This window comes from Trematomus bernacchii, unplaced genomic scaffold (genome assembly GCF_902827165.1).
Source record: "Trematomus bernacchii unplaced genomic scaffold, fTreBer1.1, whole genome shotgun sequence".
NCBI classification, from domain to species: domain Eukaryota; kingdom Metazoa; phylum Chordata; class Actinopteri; order Perciformes; family Nototheniidae; genus Trematomus; species Trematomus bernacchii.
The window spans coordinates 26,508,994-26,535,431 of NW_022987739.1; the positions used below are offsets into that span (position 1 = coordinate 26,508,994).

The 26,438-nt window shown below is 39.7% G+C and overlaps 1 protein-coding gene across 8 annotated transcripts in view; it reads right to left on the minus strand.

The window, feature by feature from the left end:
• Positions 1-152: 152 nt before the first annotated feature.
• ift88 (intraflagellar transport 88 homolog) overlaps positions 153-26,438 on the minus strand; it is a 29,264-nt gene continuing 2,978 nt past the window's right edge. Inside the window, exons 10-26 of one of the 8 annotated variants that reach the window (XM_034147204.1) lie at positions 26,040-26,386; positions 24,834-24,904; positions 24,408-24,494; positions 24,093-24,192; positions 21,474-21,560; positions 21,025-21,211; positions 20,218-20,326; positions 18,465-18,615; positions 16,519-16,634; positions 16,043-16,095; positions 13,469-13,534; positions 13,254-13,360; positions 8,037-8,091; positions 6,588-6,605; positions 6,341-6,391; positions 3,459-3,563; positions 153-1,054 (exon numbers count right to left, since the gene is read on the minus strand). In XM_034147204.1, the coding sequence (XP_034003095.1) occupies positions 933-1,054; positions 3,459-3,563; positions 6,341-6,391; positions 6,588-6,605; positions 8,037-8,091; positions 13,254-13,360; positions 13,469-13,534; positions 16,043-16,095; positions 16,519-16,634; positions 18,465-18,615; positions 20,218-20,326; positions 21,025-21,211; positions 21,474-21,560; positions 24,093-24,192; positions 24,408-24,494; positions 24,834-24,904; positions 26,040-26,386 (1,832 nt within the window). In that variant the 3' untranslated portion in view covers positions 153-932. Of the gene's footprint in view, positions 1,055-3,458; positions 3,564-6,340; positions 6,392-6,572; positions 7,484-8,036; positions 8,092-13,253; positions 13,361-13,468; positions 13,535-16,042; positions 16,096-16,518; positions 16,635-18,464; positions 18,616-20,217; positions 20,327-21,024; positions 21,212-21,473; positions 21,561-24,092; positions 24,193-24,407; positions 24,495-24,833; positions 24,905-26,039; positions 26,387-26,438 lie in introns of those variants that run through there. The other 7 variants (XM_034147198.1, XM_034147200.1, XM_034147197.1 and 4 more) reach the window with 7 other exon arrangements.

Below are 26,438 nucleotides of genomic sequence, written 5' to 3' on the forward strand. Positions count from 1 at the left end.
TTATTGCAAGTCGCTGTGGATAGAGAGTTAGCTAAATGCAAAGGAATGTAAAAATGTAATCTGTTTGGAAAACGTCACAAAAATAACTCCCAGACACACATTCATGGCTTTATCTGAAAGTAATTATGCACAGAATGAGAGTTTGGTTTTGAATAGATAAAATACTTTATTTTTAAAATTATATAACAAACAAAAATAAATATTATACTACATATAAACATTTTTGGAATAAGTATAAAATGTAAAACCAAACAGGACCAGAAATGGATGGATTACATAAGTTGTTGATGTATTTTCCAGAAGGTTCCCAGGCTCACACACACATGGAAACACACACTTTAGTTGAAAATATTTCGACAGCGATATGTTACTCCTTGTTTTGGCTCTGTGCCCAAACACTGGGTTCAAAATAAAAAAATAAAAAAAAAGTAACATTGAGGTTAAAATGCAGACTTAAAATAAAGACCTTGTTTACCCCTGGGAGTACAGCATGTCCAAAAGGTGTATCATTTCCAAACACTTCATCAGAACCCAATGTAAACACAGTCAAACTGAAGTTAAACGTCAACACTTTCAATGCATTGGGATTGTTTCTTACATTTCAAGTTCATTCTGTTGGAGTACATAGCCAAAACAAAATGTCAAAATATTTCCAGACTGCCAGACTCCTTTCCATTCATTTCATATACACAGGCCTTCCTCTGCCAAATGAATATGTATAAATATTGATGTTAAAAAAGGATGTTTATCAAGCAGATTTAAGGCAGAGATGAGCGATCTGAAAAGAGATAAAGACATCTCACTTCTTAACTCAGAAGTGGAAAAGTCACATCTTTATCTAATAATATTCATTTCACAGAGTATAAAATGCTTTGGTCTTGGGGTCTAGTTTGTGCTCTTGCCTTTCATAAAAAGGTGACAGTCAGAAGGAGTTACTCCGGCAGCAGGTCGTCTCCCAGCTCCTCGTCTGCGAAGTCGTCGTCCTCCACGCGTCTCTTGGCTCCCGTCTTCGGTCTCTCCATCTGCGGCCCCAGAGGGTCCACGTAGGACGCATCTGCACCAGAGGAACACAAGCTTTACTCAGTATCAACATGTCCTGAGTCCCGCTTACTGATAACATTTGGTCTTAGAAGTTAAACTATTATACTGTCTTTCATCAATATATTATAGGTGTTCCTCAAGGTTCGGTCTTGGGACCGACCCTTTTTACTATTTATATAAATGATGTGGGTAAAAGTATTGATGCCTCTGTACATCTATATGCAGATGATACTGTTGTGTACTGTTGTGCTAGCACTGTTGCCCTTGCATTTGAACGTCTGCAGTCTGCTTTTGACACTTTTCAGTCACATCTGTTCCACCTTAGGTTGGTGTTAAACTCAAATAAGACAAAAGTCATGTTGTTTTCCAATAAGAAAAGGTTACCAACTGTTCTTCCCTGCATCATGTCTGCACAGCATAACCCCATTGAAGCTGTTAACACCTACAGATACTTAGGCATCACTATAGATGAAAATCTCTGCTTCAAACCACATATTGACAATCTCTTAAGGAAATTGAAATTAAAACTGGGATTCTTTTTTAGAAATAAGGCCTGCTTCTCCACAAGTGCGAGGAAACGGCTTGTAGCTGCCACATTTTTGCCGCTCTTGGACTACGGGGATGTTGTGTACATGAACGCCTCAGCTCACTCCCTTCATCTGCTGGACGCTGTCTACCATGGGGCTCTGAGGTTCATAACCAACTGTAAACCCCTCACACACCATTGCACGCTGTACTCTTTAGTCAACTGGACATCATTATCAATGCGCAGATCACTGCACTGGTACAAATTCATCTATACAGCTATGCTTGGACTGCTGCCCCTCTACATATCCACTTACATATCACACAAACAGTACAGCTATAGCCTACGATCTCAAAATTACATCACTCTGTCCGTCCCCTCAGTTCGCACGGTGCTTGGGAAAAAAGCCATATCATACTCTGCCCCCTCGACCTGGAACACACTTCAGCAGGAACTTAAGCTGACCAGTTTGATACCCATCACGGATTTTAAACTAATTTTAAAAAAGCTGGAGAAATCATATGTGGGTGTTTGCACCTGCTATATCTGAATACTTTATATGGATTTCAATGACTACTTTTTTTACGATGTTGTATTTTAGTGTTGCCTCTGTGTTTAGTGTCCTGTCTGTCTGTAACTTTGTGTGGTAGTGTTACCACTGACAGGTCTCTCTTGGAAATGAGACCTTGTGTCTCAATGAGATTTTACACCTGTATAAATAAAGGCTAAATAAAAAATAAAATAGGTCTCAGATATATACAAACATGTCTCTGAAGTGTTTGGCTCCAAACACCAAACAGATCATTGCAGCATCCCATAATCCCCTCTGTTTCAGCCCTGTTTCCAAAGTGCTGATTCTCTGTCTGTTACTTCAGATGAAAATAAGGAGCCCCTCCCCACGCCCCTCTGAGAGATATTTGGTTAAAAAGAACACAATGGTGCTCTAGGAGGAGATTCAGGTGATAAGGTGGGGGGGGGTTACCTTGGTTGGTGATTGGCTAATGGTTACACAAGCCAACAAATCGTTATGACATCATAAAGTGGCCAAAATCTGATCAGCTCATTTTCAGACAGGTTTTTATAAAATGGATCAGGACAAAAAGAGAGAGAATCTTTTTTCCTGAAACTTTCAGAATCTCTTTACACAGAGGGGACACATGTTGATGTAGAAGAAGAGACATTGAAGAATAGAGGGGACACATGTTGATGTAGAAGAGACGTGAAGAAGAGGGGACACATGTTGATGTAGAAGAGACGTGAAGAAGAGGGGACACATGTTGATGTAGAAGAGACATGAAGAAGAGGGGACACATGTTGATGTAGAAGAGACATGAAGAAGAGGGGACACATGTTGATGTAGAAGAGACATGAGGAAGAGGGGACACATGTTGATGTATAACAGACGTGAACAAGTGGATTTTGCACAATAGGTGACCTTTAAAAAGCACACCTACATTCCTACCCTAGATTAACAAAGCGGTGAGTCACGGTGAGTGCATGCATTCAAGAGCTTCTTAATGTCGGCTGCTTGTGGCTGAACGTGATGCTGAATACACAAGAGGACATATTATGCTAATTGATGTGTTCTTATTAGTATGTTGTGCACTCTTGACTAAAATCCTCTGAATCAGAAAGCAGAAGTGTTGTAGAGGACATAGACAATTGTTTTTTTGTTGGTTTTTTTAGTAGGAAAAGAGAGATTGAGTTGAATAAAGAGTCTTCAGTTTAGGGCCTTTCATAAGTCATGTTACTGGATGAAAGTTGAAAACAGTTTAGTCTGATTGACTTTGATTGAATCAAACGGTTCACAGATAAAAGAGAATAAATGAGACGCAGTTTATTTGATGTAATTGGTTGCAGAAGAGAAGAGAGAGGACTTGTGATTCCTCACCTATTTCTTTTGGGCTGCTGGCCTCGTACGGCTCGTTGGATCCAGGAAGTGACCTCATCTTGGCGCTCAGACGCTCTCCTTTAGTGCTGCTGCTGTGGGCGCTGTCTGCACCAAACACACAAGCAAACACAAACTCAGGAAATGCTAATATGACTTACGCCCTGAAAAAAAGTCTTAATTTGATTAAAAAGGTGTTGAAAGGTTCCTCTAAGATGGACCAATTTCTGTAGTGACACTTTAACCTCATGCATATATACTTAACACTAAGCCATGCCATTATTCAGCAGAAGACTTTCACTCCCCAAGAGACACCGTTTATCAGAGAACAGCCGTCAGATATGAAAGGTCAGACTGAGTGTACGCTGGTTTTTCTCACATTTGGAAAAGTCAACATGGAGGAGATGTGAGAGAGAGAGACAGTAAGTTATGAAACGTCTGTGTATGTGGGGAATTTGTTTTTAGATGTATTGTTATTGTGGTTATATAAATGAAATTGATGGTGCTGTTGGATTCATTGCAGACCTTTAATACAGTCGCTGGCCTCCCTTTGCTAAATAAATGTATTTTTAGCACAGTGAAAAGTTGTTTTGGAAAGGCTGAACCTCAAGATATGTTTCCATCCGACTGAACGGAATAAGATATTAGCCATCATCCAAAATATAACAGTCCCTGCAACACAACTGTTACGACTGCACCTTGGCCAAAAAGTCAGAATAAATCAAATCTCACTTCTGCATGCAAGACATTTTGGACCTTTTTGAAGCCAATGCAGTAGCACTTCCATTGGTTTGGCTAATTTAAAGCAAATGTATATAGCTTTTGAGTTTTCATGGTTGAATGCACTGCTTGTAGGTCAATTTATAATGTAATAAAAGCAACAACTCGGGTCCTAACCCCCTCAGACAGAGAGCTGGTACTCTTTACGACACATGATGAATTTGTTTCAGAATGTGCGTCTGTGCTGCAGACTCTGATGACAGACTGAAGGACAGACAGTCAGCAGGAGCAAAACATCTGGCTGCCAGGTAGCGTTGGAAACGGACGAGAGGAAAAGCAAGAAAGCGGAAAAACAGGAAGGAGAAGGAGGCCAGATATGTGTCCGTTCCTCACGGCACTAAACATCTCACAAGAGCCTCACAAACTGCTGGAAACCTCTGCCGGAGAATCCTCCCTATTTCTTCTCCTATTGGTATTCACGATACACACCCGTTCAGAGACCAGGACGAGATGACACAACAGATTGGAAGCTAGGCTTGAAATCGACCGTGTAACAGTTTCCACATTAAAGCTGCAATGTTTTCATACGCCTCCACAGCACAAAGGCCATCTCTGTCAGGGGTGAATATCCATGAGTCAACTCTCTGGCTTTTGCACTTTCTGGCTCTTAAGTTATCTGGAAAGTACTTGGAGAATGGTTATTGTTAGTAATTAGCAGAGGGAGAGGGAGTATATACAAGTCAAGGGATTCAAAACTAGTGAAAAACGTTCAAAGACAAATGTTATTTAGGTTACATTTACCAACTTTCCCAGTTAAGGAAGATGCAGGGTTTGGACGCGTGAGAACCCCTCAGCCTTTTCACACACTCAGTTTACAGAGCTGGAACTGTGCAGCCTTTTCGGAAAAGAGGGAGAATTCTCAGGTGCTCTAGAGGTTTTCTCAAATATCCTCCTGTGAGAGAGTTCTGTGCAAACACTGATCGAGTCCAACATCACAGCTGCCTGTCGAGAGGTTTCTGGACCCGGTTCAAGTGTTTCAACCCAAACACTATACTTAGGTTTCTGAGGTTTACACACAGAAAAACACTCCTGCATTTCTCAGTCAGATGGTATCAAGGTGTGCAATGGATTTCAATGTATATCTTATAAAGAATGATTGTGCACATGCTGTTCTTTTGTATTATGTTAAGACACTGGAATACATCCAGAGAAAACGTGTTTGTTTTTCCATTTTTCTTCTATTTGAATGCGTCTCTTTCAATGAAGGAATAAATCAATCAACGATGCAGCTGAGTTTAAAAGCCAGGTTAGTATCATTGTTCTCCCTTTTTGTTATATGATAACATTTTAAGCACTTCTGACAGGAACATTGCAAAAGTAATGCATCATTGCATAAAATCCATTAGAACTTGCATGTTGGAAGTGACTTTGATTAATGAACGTTGTCGTTGATTAATGAACGTTGTAGTGTAATTTCACGTGTTACTGTGATGACAAAAAGGAGAGCCAAAATCATTTGGTTCAGTTAAAGATTATCAATTGTTATCAAAGACAAATGAGAAATTAAATCAAGCACGCTACGTTTTTTCTAAATGTCTGGTTGTCCAAGTGTTCCCCCAGAACTATCCTACAAGTTTTGCTTAAAGGGGACCTATCATGCAAAATGCACTTTTGCACGTCTTTTATACATGAATATGTGTCCCCGGTGTTCCAGGGAACTCACCAAGTGTCAGAAAACACAACCCTCTCTATTTTCCTCCATACCCAAATCTCTAAAAAAGGGGCTGCAACGGATCTGATAAAAACTGATCCAGATTTGAACACTGTCCTGACGTCAGGACGGTGGCGCTACGGCTATTGGGCCAACTCCACCAATCAGGAGGAGACAGCCACGGCCATTGCCGTTCGAAAGCGCTGGAGACGCTGTAGTACATATGCCAGGCCTGTAGGTGGTGCTGTTCTCACAGAATCAGCCCTTGCTAAAACAGGGCTAAAAAAGTGCAAATTGAGCAAAATGAGGCATGGCTAAAATGCATGATCTGTTTGGTATTTTGAAAAAAAAAAAGTATAAATATGCCTTATATTAGGTATGGTCCTACACTATATTATTAACATATAGCATGATAGGTCCACTTTAAATAATCTGTGTTGATGTCGTTACCTACCTCTCCCCGAGTCCAGCAGAGGACTGGTTTGTTGAGACTCAGGTTGAGATACTGAGCAGCAGAGAGGAAGCAGAGAGAGGACAGGTGAAGCCGGAGGAGCAGAAAGAGAGACAAAAGTTAAAGAGATTACAGCGCGTCACTAAAGCTCATTGCACACGGATAGAAAACCAAACAGCACAGAGAGGAAGAATTACAGAGAGCTGATGAGAACTATTTGTTGTCACTTTTATACCTTTCATTCTCTCACCTGCTTTAACATCCGTCTCTGGTGTGCCGTAAGAAAGTTAGAAAGGAATTGGGGGTTAATTAAAACAACGTCAAAAAGTGTTACAGCTGGTATTCAAGGGTACACATGATTGAAGGAGTTTTACTGTAACTGGATCTGGTAAAAGAAGACGTCAGTATGAAACAAAAAGCACACGCACATCTGAAGTGTTCTGATCTAATTCATCAGGACGGGGGGGACGGGGGGGGTAGTGTTGGCAGGGTGGAGCACACTAACAGGTGCATGATATAAACGTAACTTCACTACAGGACTCAGCTGAGAGGAGGGAGAAAGCTGCGCCTTGTTACAGTTTTTGGCAACTCAGACAGACTGGATCGCGTTTGAAATGTGCTGATGAGCCAGCTTTCCACAGCCAGATTCAGTGTGTGTGTGTGTGTGTGTGTGTGTGTGTGTGTGTGTGTGTGTGTGTGTGTGTGTGTGTGTGTGTGTGTGTGTGTGTGTGTGTGTGTGTGTGTGTGTGTGTGGTGAAGGAAGAAGGAGGGATCAAACTTAGAACAGTTTTCATTCTCAGACGTGAGCTAAGGCCTGAATCTCAGAGCTCTGATACAGACTTATAATGAAACAGGGCTGCACAATTAATCAGCATTATCTTCACTCATGCAGGAATTCAGGGAACCGAGGAAGATTTATATATTTGTATCTAAAGCGGAAAGATGTTCAACCTGCTGTTTGGAGTTAGACTGGGAGTTACGGCTCTAAATCTAAACAATGGCTCCTTTAAAGCACTTGAGGAGAAATCTGACTAACAGATACTGACTACATTCTCCTACTTCTGTATACTGGGCTCAGTGTGTTGTTTAGGAGTGTACCCATAATGGCGGCCTTCTTAGGAGAGGAGACAGACGAGGAGACGCCTGCTGTCCGGCAGCATGAGTGAACAACAGATACAAACAGAAGTGGGTCATACATGATAAAAAAAAATTGATTGATTGATATAAACTAAAACATGTGTGTAAATATGTGATCAGACCCTTTTAGCTGGACATGTTTTAACAATATTGATGATTCCTAACTTGTTTGTAGATACCAAAACTTGACATGTATTTCTTCCTTTATCTTAGGAGTACATACATGCTTTTTGTTTTGTTAAAACCAATCATCATTTTGAATGTAAGAGCATTCAATTCTGTCTAAAATATGTAACATTTGATTGAAATCAGAGACTGAAAGCAAGCAGTTATTAGTGCTTTGTGATACGGACACTTTTATAACTTTACCAAAGAAGTATCGAGTTTTTAAACATTTAACACTTCTCATGACAATAAAGTACATTTTTTGTAATTATCAGAGTTAGATTGGAGTGTGTTAAATGTCCCAGGTTTTCAAACTATACAAATGGAGAAGTTGCATATAAGTTGAACATGTTCAGACCAACACACAGCAGGAAGTCTGTATTTCACTGAGTCTCACCTGCGCTGCCCTCTCTGCGACCTCTGGAGTTGCTCTCTCGCCCCGACTTCACCCTCTGCAGGAGGAGAGAGAGAGAGGGAGAAGGATTAGGGACAATTAGGATTGAAATGCAAACAAGGACAAATCTTAATGGTGTTTAACTTGAAATATAATGTCTTTATCACAACTGTTTTTAATCAAATTACGTTTCTGTGGTGAGAAGACCAAAACATTTCATTCTAGATTTTTGGATTGTGACGACATCTTTTTCCAATGCTGAGGATTTTTATGTGTCTCTCCGTCTGTGTCTCATTAATAAGTCAGTCCAAAACAATTTTTATTAAAGTTATGTGGATTGTCATGGTAAAATAAGACATCTGAAATAAACAAAACATTAGATAGAGCAGGGTTTTAACCCTCCTTAATCATTCTCTCATAATTTCACACACAGTGCTGTTAAATGATCAGGATCAAGTCCAGTTATTTGGGAGATTGATGGATGAGTCAGAGCTCTGGCTCCGTCTCTCAGGATTGTTCCTCTCAGCTGATTTAAGAGCAGCTGCTGATCCTCCAACTCCGTCTCTGATGGCACACGCCTCTTGTTACTCTGAATCAAGCATGTCTTCAAAACTGACCCCAGACCACAGGCCTTTCGTGTACTATGGGTGTAGACCTTAAAGGTAGGGTAGGTAAGAATGGAGAAACCAGCTCGAGTGCGCTAGAATTTGAAAGTACACAACCGGAAAAAATCTGCCCCTTCCTTCAGACTTCCTTACAGAGCCCCTCCTCCAACACACACGAACGCACACATGACCAATGAGGGCACGAGATAAGTTTGTGCACAGATGGAAGGCTGACAGGCAGGTAGGCCATCCAGTTATTTTAGCCGGGCCGGCTCAGATGATTGGTCGCCACGGCTTCCACAGATGACATTTTTTTATGGATTTTTTGTCAAAGCATTTAATATATTCATTGCTATCGGGATGTTAAGAGCATTCCATGGAATATAACAAAAAGTGTTTCTGAAGGGAATTACCTACCCCACCATTAATTATTTAAAGCCACCATAGATAGACATGCAGAAATAATTTAATTTGGATGTGAAATTTGGGGCTTTTGAGTGATTTTTTCCCCCTCAGCTGAATGGAGTAAAAAGCACAATACAAAATAAAGCGAACAGATGTTTGATTATATTCCTGTGATCCTGGTATGATCAAATGAAGAAAAATTACATTGATTTCATACATAAAACTGTGTGTAGTAGTCTTGGGGAGTATTACTTATTAGATTAAATGTTTAAAGAAAAGTTGTATGAATGAAGCCTTTTTGTGGCTCCAAAGGGATCAGCATGACGTCTGATAAATGCCCTTAAATGATGTCACTTGAAGCAACAACCTTTAGGGCTAAAAACTAAGCATGAAATAATGTTCTGTATCATATATTTCCACTTTTCATATGTGCTGTCTTAGCAAGCACCAGACCTCATCTTTGCTTGAGGCTACGGTTCAAAGCTGCATTAGTTGTGGGCGGCCATCCGCAGTAAGTCAACTGCACATCACAATGTCAATGCTGAATATAAATTGGCAGCCCTAATTGGTATCTATCACAGTTACCAAAGAGTATCAGTTGTTTGCAGTTACTATCCCAGAAACAAGAAATGCCGGAGAGTGGAAAACCAAAGTTAGTGTGCAAAACAGTGTGCAGTGTGTTCTCTGTGTTGGTTGTTGCTAGGCTCTAAAAGGAAAGAGATAAAGCTGCCTTTGGGGTCAGCGTTCAAAACAATAATCCTTCTTGGAGATGCCAGAGGGGAAAAGTTGAAAAATGGTCCGTCGTTGAGAGTCTGGCGGTATTGAAGAAGTGAAATGGAAATGAAGGGAGTACTCTTTAAAGACAGAAACGATAACAAAGAATAGATACAGAGGAGAACGCAGCATTTTAGTGACTCTTTGCTGCACCAGAGTTCAATCCCAGACCGAAAGTATGTTGAAGAGTCTTGAACATAATCGCCCTCAGTGATGTAATGTTATCTTAAATGTCTGTTTCTCTGTTTTATGTCTTAAATCCTTGTCTTTGTTGACCCTGTAAATGGAGCTGCTATGATGTCAGACCTAATCCAACAGCAAAGTCACATCCTATCTTATTATCGTTATGTTGAAGCAGGCCTTGAAAGATAATATTCAGGGTGTACAGATTTGTGTCAAAACCAATCTGTTAAAGCAAGCAGTGTTTGCCAATCGCCAGACGAGCATATGTCTCCAGTTATTCTGGGTTTAGTATCATAAACACAGTCTTCGATTCAACCTTCGGAGAATACAGCATGATCATCTTTGCTGTCTATAATCAAACCACTTATTTAATCCCTTCAGATGTGTCAGGTGATACTGAATGTCTCTCCAAACACAACATCTGGTTTAAAATGACCCAGTATTTGTATCAGCCAGGTGTTGAACAGCTGTACAGCGTGTCCTCCGAACACAGCTTGATTCAGCTGCACTGGCCACCGACCCGTTTTATGGAAAAAGGACTCGTGTATGTTTTCAATTAGCGCTGGAACAGATGAGAGGACGCCAAGACGTGAGTGAGGAAAAGATGGTTAATGAAAGGGCTGAAATATATGACTGCTAAACAACACGGTCAGTTACGAGGCTGAATAATGTTAATATTATAAAGGTGAGTTACCCAGTTTAAATGTTTTCATCATTAATCTAGGCTGCTTGTGGTTATAAGATACATTTAGTTTTGCTTGTTGTGGTTTTCCCTCTCCTGTGGTCTGCTATGTAGGTTTATGTGCATGTAAATAAAGAAATAAAGAGCTTTTTGAACATTAAAGGATTTAAAAATGTCACAGTAGATGCACAACATACAGATATACACATAACAATGGGCATAGTAGGGCCCCTTTAAGTAAAGTCTGAAGTCAACATAACAGAGGTGTTTCAAATTAAACATTAACACATTAAATCATAAGTAGGTTATACCTTTTGATGCCAGTTGAAGCAACAACTTTTAGGGCTAAAAAACTAAGGGTTTAAACATGAAATAATGTTCTGTATCATATATTTCCACTTAGTATTTTTAATGTGTGCTGTCTTAGCAAGCACCAGACCTCATCTTTGCTTGAGGCTACGGTTCAAAGCTGCATTAGCCACTACTAGCTTATTACCTTCTGATGCATTTGGAGCCTTGGGAATTCAGAATATGTTTTATTTTATCTCCATCTTCAGCATTTAGCTTTCACTGATGTGTTCTTTTTCTTCAGTCCATTACCACAAAATTACAAATAAAACCATGTGATATCTTTATACAGGGTATATGCAGGAATCCTGAAGTCAAATGTAATCCTTTTTAAGACCCTTTCCATACATTTTAAGACCCTTTCCATACATTTTAAGACCTCATCGCCACTTCGAGTTACATTGGCGACACACTTTACCTCACATTTACTATATACAGTATTGATTGTCCTTCCTCCTTATCTTCCAACCATTTGGACGCAGACTTGCATTTCCCCATAACGATGCTGTTTAACAACCGGCGTAAACGGACCTTCGCGCGCTATCAAGCAGTGAGCGTGCGATGTCCTGTTCAGATGACGTCAAATCCAACGGGATGTCATAAATAAACTACACAGAATCACACTACACACCTACGCAATGATTACATTCAGGCAGACTGTAGAATACAACCTCTTTGGACAATTTAGATACTTATTGAAAACAAGCTACAAAATGTAATACCTTGGAAAATGCCGTTTGATACTTTTTAATAGCCTTCATTTTCGCTATATTGATTTATCAACTTTTAATACTTTTTAAGACCCCGCGGACACCCTGATATATCTAGTGTTTCTGTTAATGAGTTCTGTTTCTGCACTTTATGAAGTTAGCTATGACTATTCAGTGCTGTCATTTTAAAAAGATTTCTACCAACTATCCACCTCTTCAACAAACTGCAAATGTAAAAAACATAGCTTTCTGTGTCCCGTATCTTCCAAGGAAAGATCTATCAGACACAAAGTGATGACAACAGTACAAGCTTTTATAAACTACGGTACCTATTGAGTACATTCACTATCAGGTTGCAGCAGCTGGTGATACAACTTCAAAATAGATGTTTAATGACACAAAAAGGCTTTAACACTAGAACCGCCAACGGGTCAATTTTACCCGCAGCTGTTTTTTGATTGTATGTAACTTTTTTTCAATAAAATATTCAAGTCTCCCAGTCCGTGACTTTTCCTGAAAGTGTGTTATGTAGCACCCTCTGTTGTTACAAATTGTCAATATGAAGTCAGATTGAAAAAAATCGCAAAGAAAAAAATGACATTTATACCTATATCCGCCAATGGGTAATATTTACCTCATAGAAAATGCAGCGTAAACATGACGTGTTGCTATAGCAACGCCTTTTGTCTACTGCGGTTCCTTATAGAGAGATAGATTGAGAGAGAGAGAGAGAGAGAAGATGGGGAGGAGAGTAGAGAGAGGAAGAGAGAGAGAGAGAAGAGAGAGAGAGAGAGAGAGAGAGAGAGAGAAGAGAGAGAGAGAGAGAGAGAGAGCCGATAGAGACGAGAAGAGAGAGAGAAGAGGAGAGAGAGACGAGACAGAGACGAGAGAGAGAGATGAGAGGAGAGGAGAGAGAGAGACGAGAGAGAGAGAAGATTGAGAGAGAGAGAGAGCGAGGAGCGAGAGACGAGATAGATAGATGAGAGAAGATGAGATAGAGAGATGATAGATAGATAGGACGAGATGAGATAGAGATGATAGATAGAGAGATAGATAGATAGATAGATAGATAGATAGATAGATAGATAGATAGATAGATAGATAGATAGATAGATAGATAGATAGATAGATAGATAGATAGATAGATAGATAGATAGATAGATAGATAGATAGATAGTTATAGATAGATAGAGAGAGAGATTTGTACCTAAACAAAACACAAGTCTAATACCAAGCGTTTAAATCAGCACTGGTAGCGCTATTTTATACTTCATGCTATCTGCACAAACTATATCATATGAAAAGCTGAGAGTCCACAGATTCTATTGGTATAAGTTTCATCCCTGTGCGATCAAAACTCACTGTTCTTGTATGATAAATAAAAGAACATTGTACCTTGAAAATCAATAGCGGGTAAATTTGACCCGTTGGCGGTTTTAGGTATACAGCGGCCTCTGGCGGTTCTAGTGTTAAGAGGGAAGGAAAATAGCTTTTTAAAGGTAAAATGATTTACCTGCTCTCTGATCTCCTTCATCTTCTCCACTTTCTTCAGCTTGGTGGCGTATTCCTGGACTTCATTCAGTCCCATATCTGTGCACAGCCTCACCAGGAAACGCAGGCCTGGACAAACACACACAGGTTTTTTGTATTTGTTATAATCAGTGAATCTATCATCTGCTGTTGATCAAGAGTTCTGTTGGGAATTGTGGAACAAACAGGAAGAATTACATTCCACATTTTCTGGAAACTTTCGGTGAATGTCCTTATACGTTTCCAGAGCTTTCTGGTAGTTTCCTGAGAAGAAAAGAGAAAATGGATCAGTGTTTGTAACTCAAACTTAGGTCATTGCTAGTTCCGAGCACCATCTTCCATTTCAGATCCGCGAAGCTATTTCCGTTGAGTCCTTTGTTGAGATCTCCATATTAGGTTGAATAATTAAAACGAAAGTTAGTTATAACCAAATATAATCAATTATATTCTTGTATAACCCACAATGAAAATGCTTCATATTTTATGATTTTCTATATTTACAGTATACAAGTGGTTTGTTAAGTTGAGTGTAAGGCCTATTATGGTTTATGGGTGTCACTGATAAGAGAGAGGATACAGTTTCTTCCCTCTTCCCTCACAGCAGTACACAGGGAGGGGGGCTCCTGACTTTTTGGAGAAATACTAAGGCCCCAAAAATGTGTTTGTGCCATAGCCGAGAATAATATTTTGCAAGTCCTGCACACTAGAGGCCATGCCCAGTTTCCACAAATATGGGTATGGAGGAGGTGTCTTTAGGTTTTTCTGTCCTGTTTCGAGCATAAAAACACTAGCAGAGAGGGAGCAAACTCGAGGGGGGGGGGGGTTCCCCTGGTATGCTCTCTCTCCCGGTAAGCTATCTCCCTGGAGAGCTGGGTTTTCCCTCTGTAAGGTTCTCTCAAACTTGGTAAATAGGGAGGCTGTGACTCAGTGGATAGTGTGCTGGACTTCGAATCAGGGGATAGCAAGTTCGAGTCCCCCTGCAGTCAGCATGTCGTTGTGTCCCTGGGCAAGACACTTCACCCCAAATTGCTCCTGTGGGGATTGTCCACAGTACTGAATGTATGTAAGTGGATAAGGCGTCTAACAAATGACATGTAATTTAATGTAATGTAATGTAAATATTGCTCGAATTTCTTTGATGAAGCCGAGTGAATTGTTGGATGAAAGTTTGAAACTGTTAGATTCCACTGACCATTTACGAGGAACTGCCTCTGAATGTTGTCAGGCTATATAGGTGTGAATGTTAGCCCCGGCGATCCGTGAGGAGATTCCTTTGGATTATGTCGGAAGACTTTAATGTCAAAACTATGAATTAAGGTTTCAGATTAGAAAATTACCACAGCCTGATATGTTTTATATTATTGTCATATTGTAACGAGAGAAGGTAAAACCCTGTTCAAGTGTGGACCAATTTTTCTTCAAATAAACTGATCCCAGCTTTTGGATTGGGATAACTTAAAAGACATCTGCGCTCTCCTCTCCTGAAAGGAACGAAATGCACACTGCCACACTCACACTTAGGTAGGGCCAAGTACTGATATCAAAATCCTTCGGGTTTGCTTAAACAGACTTAGCGTGTCGTCTGAATTGAAACAACAGTTAATTGAACCTGGTTCTTCAGGAGTTAATAGAGTTGAGATCTTGCTGACCTCGGTGGATCTGAGCCAAGCAGTAAACTTACATAGACTTAATAACTTCTGTTAGGTCAATTAGTAGGTCTGAGTAATTTGCCGGATTAAATTATCAGGCCTCCCGACTCCGACACCTTTAAAAGCAAACTCAAAACCCAACTCTTCGCATCTGTCTTCCTTGTAAACTAGCTTCCATCACCTAGTTTCCGTTTATCATTACCATCACTTCAGTCACATGCTATTATCACATGGCAATACTTATGTTGATGTATATTGTTGTAAATGTTTTATAATTTTTATGCTATGACGTTTGTATTTTGTTTTTGTCTTTGCTTGCTTTGAACAGCCCTTTGAGGCATTTCTTGTGATTTGGGCCTATAATACATTTTGATTTGATTTGATTTAGTTAACTTAGGAACTGACGGTTATTTTTGCCTACATTTACCTCTTGAAGAGACAACTTAACTTTAGTTGATCCAGGGTATATGCAGGAATCCTGAAGTCAAATGTAATACCTTTTAAGACCTTTTTTAAGACCCTTTCCATACATTTTAAGACCTCATCGCCACTTCGAGTTTTAACCGGTTACCTTGGCGACACACTTTACCTCACATTTACTATATACAGTATTGATTGTCCTTCCTCCTTATCTTCCAACCATTTGGACGCAGACTTGCATTTCCCCATAACGATGTTGTTTAACAACCGGCGTAAACGGACCTTCGCGCGCTATCAAGCAGTGAGCGCGCGATGTCCTGTTCAGATGACGTCAAATCCAACGGGATGCCATAAATAAACTACACAGAATCACACTACACACCTACGCAATGATTACATTCAGGCAGACTGTAGAATACAACCTCTTTGGACAATTTATATACTTATTGAAAACAAGCTACCAAATGTAATACCTTGGAAAACGCCGTTTAATACTTTTTAATAGCCTTCATTTTCGCTAAATTGATTTATCAACTTTTATCAACCCCACGGACACCATGTGATCAGAATAAACCTTTATCAAATATAATAAGAAATGCAGCTTGTGGACATGATTACATTTAGTAATGTGGATTAGATATACTTTTCTGTGATGTGTATCATGCTATTTTACTATAATATGAATTATAAGGGAACATCTTACCACTTCTCCTGTAGCAGCTTGCCACCATCAGCTGCCACTTCACCTGAGTTGGTCTGAGGAAGACAACAAAATACATCCAGTCAGTAAAAACCCACTACTCTACCCAAAACGTAATTTAGATTGTTAAAAAAATATTATTAAAATTCCTTTTTGATTTCAGCTCGAAGGCAACAAAACAATTATCAGTCCTCTTTGTTCAAGAAGAAAGAAAAATGACTTCCAGATGAAAACACGCTTCATGGTTGATGAAAGAATACTATCACGGCAATCAAAACAAGATGAACTAAATCAGGAATCACATAATCAAGTCAGGAAAGAGGAGAAATTAAATATATTTCTCAAGATGAACTGTTGGGACTTGACTTCTGGCATTCATTCACATTTAATTTGCCAGTTTTTGAACATTCATTTTACACAGATGTATTTGGGCTGTTACTTATCATGCAATAACCTTTTAATAAAAAGTGGTTACATACTGTATGAGTGTGGCTCTTTCAAAGAACTGGATGGCCTTCTCACAGAACTGTGTCTCGATGTAGTAAGCCCCGAGCCACTCGATCACATCGATGTTGGAGGGGTAGTACCTGAAGGACTGGACAGCAGCACAACATCAGAGCACTGAACTCTGACAATATTGTTCAATGATAAATCTAGAAATGTAATTTTTTTTCATTTGTATCCGGTCATTGAGTCTTTGGATTAACTTAAAAATACATTTAAAAAGTGTATATGATTATATGAAAATGATAATAATTATAAATACTATAACAATTATAATGACTATTATCATAATTATCTTAATTATAAGTTTACATAAAAATAGGATGAGAAATGAAACTGTCTTGTTATCTGAACATGGACTTGTAGGAACTTATTTTTTATTCGTTTTACTTTATTTTCACCCTGGAAATGGGTGTATGTATGTATACAGTATGTGTACATATGTATGTTTACAATTGTGTTTATCTGTGTGAGTATTTAATTACGGAATGATCTTTTATTTAATTTATCCTGCAACAGGATGACTAACGGGAGGGCTACCTCTGTATCAGGGTCGGCGTCATGGGGGGGTCATTCGCGGGCCATGCCCCCCCAAACGAGTCACTGTGCTCCCCCAACGCAGGGCAGGCAAGCCCTGCCACTTTGCCTTTTTATTTTATTTTTTATCATATTATAAGTGAAAACGTTTCCACTAAATGTTTTTTGTGTGAAATAAATACAAATAAAAAACACAGCCTGAGGTGTGCTCACTGCTGCTCGTTGATTGGTGTGTTTGCTTGACCAATGACACCCAACCTTTGTTTTGTTGTCATTACGTGGCTGACTGTTTAGTTGTAAGCCCAGTGGCGATCTGTTCATCTGTTATACTGATTATACAGTAAAGCCATCAAAAGTAATATGATACAGTACAGTACAAGTACTCCTGGGTCTGTGTTTCATTCAAGCTCGGCTCTGTGTGTGTGTGGCACGAGCACATTTTGTTGTTGTTAGCATCTGGTTAGCTAGCTATGCTAACGGGTATAAAGAGCTGTTTCTACAACAAGTGTGGAGGAGAGTCCTCTCCTGTCAGACAGAGAGATAACTACAGCTCAGTGAGGTAAGGTGAGGACTCTGTCAGTGTTTAGATAGTTAACTTAAGTTATCTCAGTGGGTCTCAAACGGTTTGGTTACCATTTATGTAAACAATTATTTCCGAGGAACACCTTTATATGATCATTATAGCCTAGTTATAAAAAAATAAGAGAATAAATGAAGAACAGGTATGAAATACTTTATGACAGTAAAACAAGAATACAGTTTAAAAGGAGAGTGATTAGTAAAATATCCATAAAGAAAAATCTGTTTACAGTTCTGTTTCATATGGATGTTGAGAGATGTATCCATAGATCTCTTCATGTTGCTCTCAAAGTGCACCAGATTGATGTTTTAACTTCAATATTTAAAAGAAAATCTTCCCGGGGAGCATGCCCCCGGACCCCCCTAGAGGAGGTTAGGTCCACCCCCCACCTAAAACATGTTCATATGGATAGGATACTAAATACATTTGCACACTTTTTATATGGTGGCCTATATGTCCATATGTTTCTGTTTTGGTGGTCATGCCACAACCGTGCATGTATGCACAAGTCATAGGTGCGCTACAAAATAGCATTACACCCTGCAATGTGTGTGAAAACAAGAGACTTTACAGCATGTTTTGAAATTGAAGTCGTGTTTGTGTGTTGGTTGTTGAAGGCAGTGTGTGCCCCCCCCGTGGTAAATTATTTCCCCCCCCATTCGATTTGTTCTAGAGCCGACCCTGCTTCTGTATAAGCCTTGCTTTCTGCCCTCCAGCTTCTACTAATTTTGTTTGTTTTTTAGATGTATAAACTGTCTAAATTGTTGAAATAGTAGAATTAAAAAAATAATAATTATCTCTCACCTCGTAATAGTACTGGAAAGCCTGGGATTTGTCCCCCTCGCTATCGTAGAGCTCTCCCAGTTTGGCCAGTGCCTGGGGGTCGGTGTGAGTCACACTCAGGACCTGAATCAGCCACTCGATCGCCTGCTGGGGGTCCTCCAGAAGCTCATATCTGAAGCCAATGATTTAAGGACCAACAGATGCTCAACTGGGACTGGAAATAAATCAGGTTTGAATCCTTAAAGAAAAATGCATGGGAGCCAGAGTTCCATAGTTTCTGGGAAGGTGTTGATTTAAATGATTGGCTTTATTACAAGAAAAGTATGCTATATGATTGAGTTACATTCAATAACATCTGAGAAGGAAGGAGGGAGTGGATTAAGCGCGAACTTTGAGAAAATCTCGATTATCTCACGCTACAATAGTTTGAAGCATTAACAGACAAACATGTGACAGATATACCAGCAGGGCTCTCGGCTAACTTCTTTCACCATCCTCCCGGAACCGTCCCGAAATACAATCTAAGCCGTCCCGAAATTAATGTGGACCGTCCCGAATTTAAAATATTAGTTTTTCTACATTATCATTAGTTAAAATCATTCAAAGTGACCTTTAACATAAATAAAACATCATACAAATCATTAGATGATAATTCATCAACCTTTTTAATTGAGTAAATCAGTCAAACACATAAACAAAGGCCAAATATATTTAAAAAAAACACACAAGCGAGAAAGTTACTCTAATATTGAATCCAATCAAGTTCTATCCAATTATCAAAAACATCCAACACTCTGTCCTGAAGACAGAAGACAGAACCCAGAGTAACCACTAACCAGGATGACAGTCTGTAACACAGTCAGGAGACCTTTACAAACTGCCCCGCCCCCTCGCACACAGACGGGGGAGAGAGCTCTCTCGTCTGGATTGGAAAGATCGAAAATAAGATCGAAAATACATCATAGACGCATTTTGTAGACTTATTGCATATTAGAAACGGAGTTGGCGAAACTAAAACTGCGATATAATGTTCATGTAGCAATAATACATGACATATATGTTTTAAATGTCTCCACTACCGATAAAAAGTCAGATAACGTCGGAGCTTAACGCTACCACTGTCTTTAATAATTCCGGCCCGGGGCCCGTTTAATACCGGGGCTCGGTACCCATCCCTACATGGGGAGAGACGCAGCATATTGCTAAGGACTAAATACGATGGAGAGTTCTCATCTCAGCCTTATTACCCATAGGGGATGAAGAGGAGTTAGTAAATAAAGAGGCCGGCGCTCCAGGGTTAGGTTCTGCTGTGCGTTTTCGTGATGTAACGTAAACAATTGCAGAATTCCTCCACGGGATGCCATTGTCATTGTACATCACTCAACGCGAAATACACACACTCAGTACATAGCTAGACCCAATAATTTGCGGGCCAGGAGTTTGCGGGCACAGCTGTGTGTGTGTGTGTGTGTGTGTGTGTGTGTGTGTGTGTGTGTGTATTTCGCGGTTTGCTAAATGTTTTGTGCGTGTGTGTTTATGTTGACAAGGAGGTTTAATAACTGTGTGCTACACAAAACGTGCAGTCAGTTTCATTTTCATCGCCGTTCGTACTGTAGTAGAGTTATCAGGGTATTTTTATTTTAACTCTCGTCCCAAATTCGTCCCAAGATTATTTTTTATCCTCCCCGACCCTATTTTTTTCGGCCCCGGGACGACGGGACGTCCTTAAGCTCGAGCCCTGTATACCAGATGTCTTTTTTCATCAGTAGGATACAGGTTGGCCAGCTGGTACATGACCTGAGCGCTGTTCCTCAGGATGGCATGGAGCTTCAGGAAACAGTCCAGAGCCTCATCCAGACGGTTCAGTTTCTTATAGGTCAGACCTAGGAGTGGAAAGAGATTAAAAAAAAAAACTGTAAATTAACTTAAATATATTTAAACGTACTTCCGATGAGTTAATGTTCGTTATAAAGCTTTTTCTCCATGACTCCGACAAGATGAGATGGCACTGAAGTCCTAAAACATAAAATGTAAAAATATTAACAACCAATATTATCATGAAGAAAAAGACTATACTAAAAAAACATGTTTTATAAAATCACTTTACCAAATTTCTCTTTTTGCTAGTTAAAAGCTAAATCAGAGACAAATTTGACCCCATTTTAAAAGTCTAAAACTTGACTAAAAAAGGGGTTAAGTTTTTACTATTTCAACATAGTAAATATTACTAAGGATAGGAATAAAAAAATGCTTCTGTGATAACCACAATTCTTCCCCTGAAGAAGGCCACACATCAAGTCCTTACGATGTACTTTACAGTAGGTTGACATGTTCAGATGTATTCTTTGGAGAAATGTTTTTATGTTATTTGATTGAATCTAAATAAGATGTATACTCCTGCTCTGTGCTGCTGAACTTAGACTAACTTTGATCTGTTAAGAACATGATAAGACTTACAGCTAAGTGTATGAACTGACCAATCAGGAAAGCATTCTTGCAAAAATAAGAGGGAGCGTGATGTTGTCAAGCACTCGACTTGTTGGACATGAAACATGAACTGTATGATGGAGATGGATGTTACCCAGGTTGTAGAGGGCCTCGGTGCAGGAGGAATCGTTCCTCAGAGCTTCTTTGTAGAACTCTGCAGCCTTTTCATAGTCCTGCTTCACAAACACCGTGTTTCCTTTGTTGATGAGAGCGGCAGGGTTGTAGCGATCAGCCGTCATGGCGAGGTCAGCGTATCGGTCAGCCTGGTCATAATCTTTCTCCTGTAAGGGAGGAAATATAACACAGAAAAAAGCATGCGATAGATAATGAGGCCTGTAGTTCAAACATCATTTTAACACAAACGTTTATCTTCAAATGTTATCAACAGCAAACACCCACAGTGTCATTGAGCACTTAATCACTTTCAGTACAGATATATATAATGTCATTATGGTATAAAGCTTCTAAATGAATGTCAAACCCCGATTTTTACATATAAGAATGATCTGAAAGTCTTGAGATATGTCAATGAGAGGATCTTACCAGGAAGTAGAGGAAGGACAGGTTGGTGGCTGCAGCACTCTTCACTCTGCTGTCCTTCTTCTCAAATGTCTTCAGAGTCTCCACTGCCTGATAACACAGGATTACAAAAACGGTCAATTTATAGTTAAAGTAATACTGTATCAAGTAAGTAACAGCCCATTTCCCCAGTATGTAAAACACCTACAGACATTCAACAAACTGTGATGTGATCTAAAGCTCCTTGAACTCATTATGGTTTATACTGAGCCACTAGAGTGCCACAGTGACGCGTCCTAAAACCCGGAAGTACGTTAGCATTTTACCACTTCCGGTTCCTTCGACAAAAATGCAATGCAATTTCTCCATAGGATTTTGGAAAATAGCTGGAAATAAGGTCTGTGGTTGAGACACATTTAAGAGACGGATCACGTTTTGTTCTACGACATTAAATACATCAGCAGTGACCCCACTGGTGATTTTTTAAGAGTTGACGTGTCTGAAAAACGATGGTTGTTAACAAGTGGCTGAATAGGACTACAGAAGTTGTCAAGGCCGTTGTACGTCATTACACCGAACACGTAAACACTCCCGCTAAGTTAGTTTGCCCTGTTCTGCTTGAAAGCAAGTACCTGCCTCCTGCAAACTGTTCAAACAAACGCTTCAACTTGTACCATTTAGAATCTGTGTGTTTGAATATGGATCTTAAGTTGGCGTGACGTTGAAGCAGCGACCCTGCTGTAGTTCCTTTATAGCATAACGTTAGCATTTTGCTTCTGGCGATTAGATTTATGATTCGAAAATGATAAAAGTAGGGTAGACATGTGGAGATTATCCGGCTGAACAAAACGTGAGCCGTCTCTTAAATGTGTCTCAACCACAGACCTTATTTCCAGCTATTTTCCTAAATCCTATGGAGAAATTGCATTGCTTTTTTGTTGAAGGAACCGGGTTTTAGGTTTTAGGACGCGTCATTGTGGCACTCAATCGTTTTCTTAAATGCAAATGTAAAATTGAATTTTTTTTTATCAGACATGTAAATTTTGTAATTAAACTGTCCACATTTAACTATTGTTATGCCACTGTAGGCGCATTATATACTGTGGATATTGTATTGTGTAATAATTATTACAAACCCCTCACTAGGTTACACCACCGCCACGGTCTATCAACAGAATACAAGCACCACACACATGCATCAGATGTATAAGGAGCCCTAAAGTGTTGAATATTAAATACATAAATATATTTCTGAATATATAACCACGTGATTTTAAGGGAAAACATATCTACAGTCTAAATGTGAACATGTAAACAGAGGGCACACATACCTCAACCTTAGTCATGCAGATGGGAAGGAAACAAGACAAAAAGCAAAAGGGAATGGAGGGCAATGAGAAGGAAGTGAAACAGCATTAGCAGGAGAAAAAATACATATATAAACAATCGCTGGCCAATAAGTGTACGGAAACACTACTTTTTTTAAATCAGGGTATATGCAGGAATCCTGAAGTCAAACCTTTTAAGACCTTTTTTAAGACCCTTTCCATACATTTTAAGACCTCATCGCCACTTCGAGTTTTAACCGGTTACATTGGCGACACACTTTACTTTATACAGTATTGATTGTCCTTCCTCCTTATCTTCCAACCATTTGGACGCAGACTTGCATTTCCCCATAACGATGTTGTTTAACAACCGGCGTAAACGGACCTTCGCCCGCTATCAAGCAGTGAGCGTGCGATGTCCTGTTCAGATGACGTCAAACCCAACGGGATGCCATAAATAAACTACACAGAATCACACTACACACCTACGCAATGATTACATTCAGGCAGACTGTAGAATACAACCTCTTTGGACCATTTATATACTTATTGAAAACCAGCTACAAAATGTAATACCTTGGAAAATGCCGTTTAATACTTTTTAATAGCCTTAATTTTCGCTGAATTGATTTATCAACTTTTAATACTTTTTAAGACCCCGTGGACACTCATTGAATGGAAAAAAGATGGGAAAAAATATATAAAAGGACAACAAAGACCAGGTCAGCAAAATTTCACATTTGTGTGAAAGGGGAATACCACTCACTTTATCAATGAATAAATGTAGTTGCTACTCTGATACATTTATGGGCTGATCGTGCCCTTTTAAAGGTAGGGTAGGTAAGAATGGAGAAACCAGCTCGAGTGCGCCAGAATTGGAAAGTACACAACCGGAAAGAAATCTGCCCCTTCCTTCAGACTTCCTTACAGAGCCCCTCCTCCAACACACACGAACGCGCACATGACCAATGAGGGCATGAGATAAGTTTGTGCACAGATGGAAGGCTGACAGGCAGGAAGGCCATCCAGTTATTTTAGCCGGGCCGGCTCAGATGATTGGTCGTGCTTTTTACAGCGCCACGGCTTCCACAGATTACATTTTTTAATGTATTTATTGTCAAAGCATTTAATTTATTCATTGCTATCGGGATGTTAAGAGCATTCCATGGAATATAACAAAAAGTGTTTCTGAAGTGAATTACCTACCCCACCTTTAAGCATTTGTAAACAATTATAGTCACAAATATTCGCTCAATAGTGGTGAGTGAGTAAATTGAGTGGTATTGCTCTTTATCTTATTGAGTCAAACAGTCACCTGGTTGAAGTCCTTCTGTCTGAGGTAGGTGATCGCTTTGTTTATCTCTAGATCGTTGGCGAGCTCGATATACTGAGAACTCTTCACTATGTCCACACACCTAACAACAAAAATAAGTGTTAATTATGCATGTATAAATATTTATTTTGTGTACTGTTCATTTGACCAATTAACCAGGCACATGCAAGCTGCTGCTGAGGCTGCATTTTTATTTTGTTTGCGTGTGTAAGTTGATCTAATTTATGATGTGTATTGTATGCCCTCTGGTGTTAAGATTTAACATTGACAAATAAAACAAACATAATAATAACAAACCAGTCAAATCCGGTAGCAAAAGATGTTTCAATGGCAGGAGCGATGAGCTTAGCTGCGGTCATGATGTACTTCTCAGCCAGGACTTTGCTATATACAGCGTACAGGGAGAAAACAGGATACATATTTAGGACATCAAACAGAACACAGAAAACAAGGGTATGCATTGTATTTGAAATGCACAGTGCCCGGGGAGCAATGGGAGTGAGGGGGGAAGGGGGGTGTCCGGTGCCTTGCTCAAGGGCAACACGGCAGGGCAGGAGGTGAACTGGGACCTCTCCAAGTAGCAGTCCACACTCCATATTTTAGGTCTAGTCGGGGACTTGAACCGGCGACCCTACAGCTCCCAGTCCAAGCCCCTACTGACTGAGCCACTGCCGGGTGTATACGGATGATCATGTTTGTTTGTACTGTGTAAAGTTTTCTTACAGATTTCTCTCCATCTGGTGAAGCTTGTCATTCTTTATGGCTTCGATGACCATATTTGAGTCGTTGTCATCCTGAGAGAAAAGACAGGACAGGGTTAAAATTAAGATACTAAGACAGGGAATGTCCATGCAGTCGTCATAGGTGTACAATGTCAATCATTAACTGCATTTTCAGCCAAGTAACACACATATGAGGTTTTTTGTTCAAAGTAAATTCATTTTTATAAGATCAAAGGGGTTCTGTAAATTAGTGTTCTTGCAGCCAAAATAAATGCTGATATTGCCCCCAATTGGGTAAATATTGTAATAGGAAAATGTAACTTTCATTTGCAAAAGAAAATACATTTTCTAAATTGTAACTCAGAAAAGGGTATCTGATTAAAAGAAATGTCTTACTCATGTTTACGTTGTTGTCCTACTGTCCTATATTACTGGTTCTTCATGAAATAAAAAAGCATCTACATCAAGACCAAGATATTGTCTTAAGATGTTTAAGGGAAAATACATTTATGTTTAATGTGAATAGTATAAACCAGGGGTGTCAAACTCAAATACACAGTGGGCCAAAATAAAAAAAATGGGTACTAGTCGAGGGCCGGACTGGTTCAATGTTTATTGCGAAACTTATTGAAATGAACTTATTGCACATATTAAACCTGGAACTAACAAAGCTTAAATGATTGCCTATAAAAACAACATTAAACATTAAATAATCAGTTGCATTCATTTCTTATGGCTCTATCTGCAGCTTTTCCAGAGTCATTTCTTATGATTACATTTTTCCACAGGCCAACAACAGCTTCAAAAAAACTATTTCCCTCAAAGAAAAAACCAAACATGCCCTGCTGTCGCAAGAAAGAAAGTGCAGAAGGAAACATCCATTGAAACTGAAAGTATGCTGCTCTGTGATGCTAGTTCAAGCCAGATACTTGGCATCTCATCTTGGGTGCAAGTTCATCAATGTTTGGGGTCAGGCTCTGAGCTGAGGAAATCTTCAGGATTGAGTGAAGAAATTATCCTGCGGGCCGAAATTAAATCCACCAAGGGCCTGATTTGGCCCCTGGACCTTGAGTTTGACACATATGGTATACACAAACAGACATAGCCATTTAAGACATTCACACACTTGCAGTACACACACAAACAAGGAGAAAAAAGACAAATAACCCTTTAAATAATTATAAATAAACATATTACTGCTACTCACATTAGATGGGATGTACTTGTCTTCATCGTCGATGCCCAGAGGAACAGAGATGAGTTTCTGAAAGGCCTTCTTCATCCTCTCCCTGTCTCCGATGGCGTAGTAACACAGGATGAGATTAAAGCCCGTCTTGATGTTGGGGCTCTCGCTCATGATGTGCTCAAAAGAAGTTATGGCGTCTGAATATTGGCCCATGCGGACAAAAACCACGCCGATATCCTGCATGATCTTGATTCTCAGTTCTTTGTGAGCGTTGGAGATCTGATCCAGAGCCATCCGGTAGAACTTGATGGCTTTGGGGTAGCTCTTCTGTTTCACGTAGATGTTGGCCATGTTGACTTTCAGGCGTCCTGGATCAGGGCAGCAAAGATATAGTGAGTGGGAAAAATCACAACAAGGGTA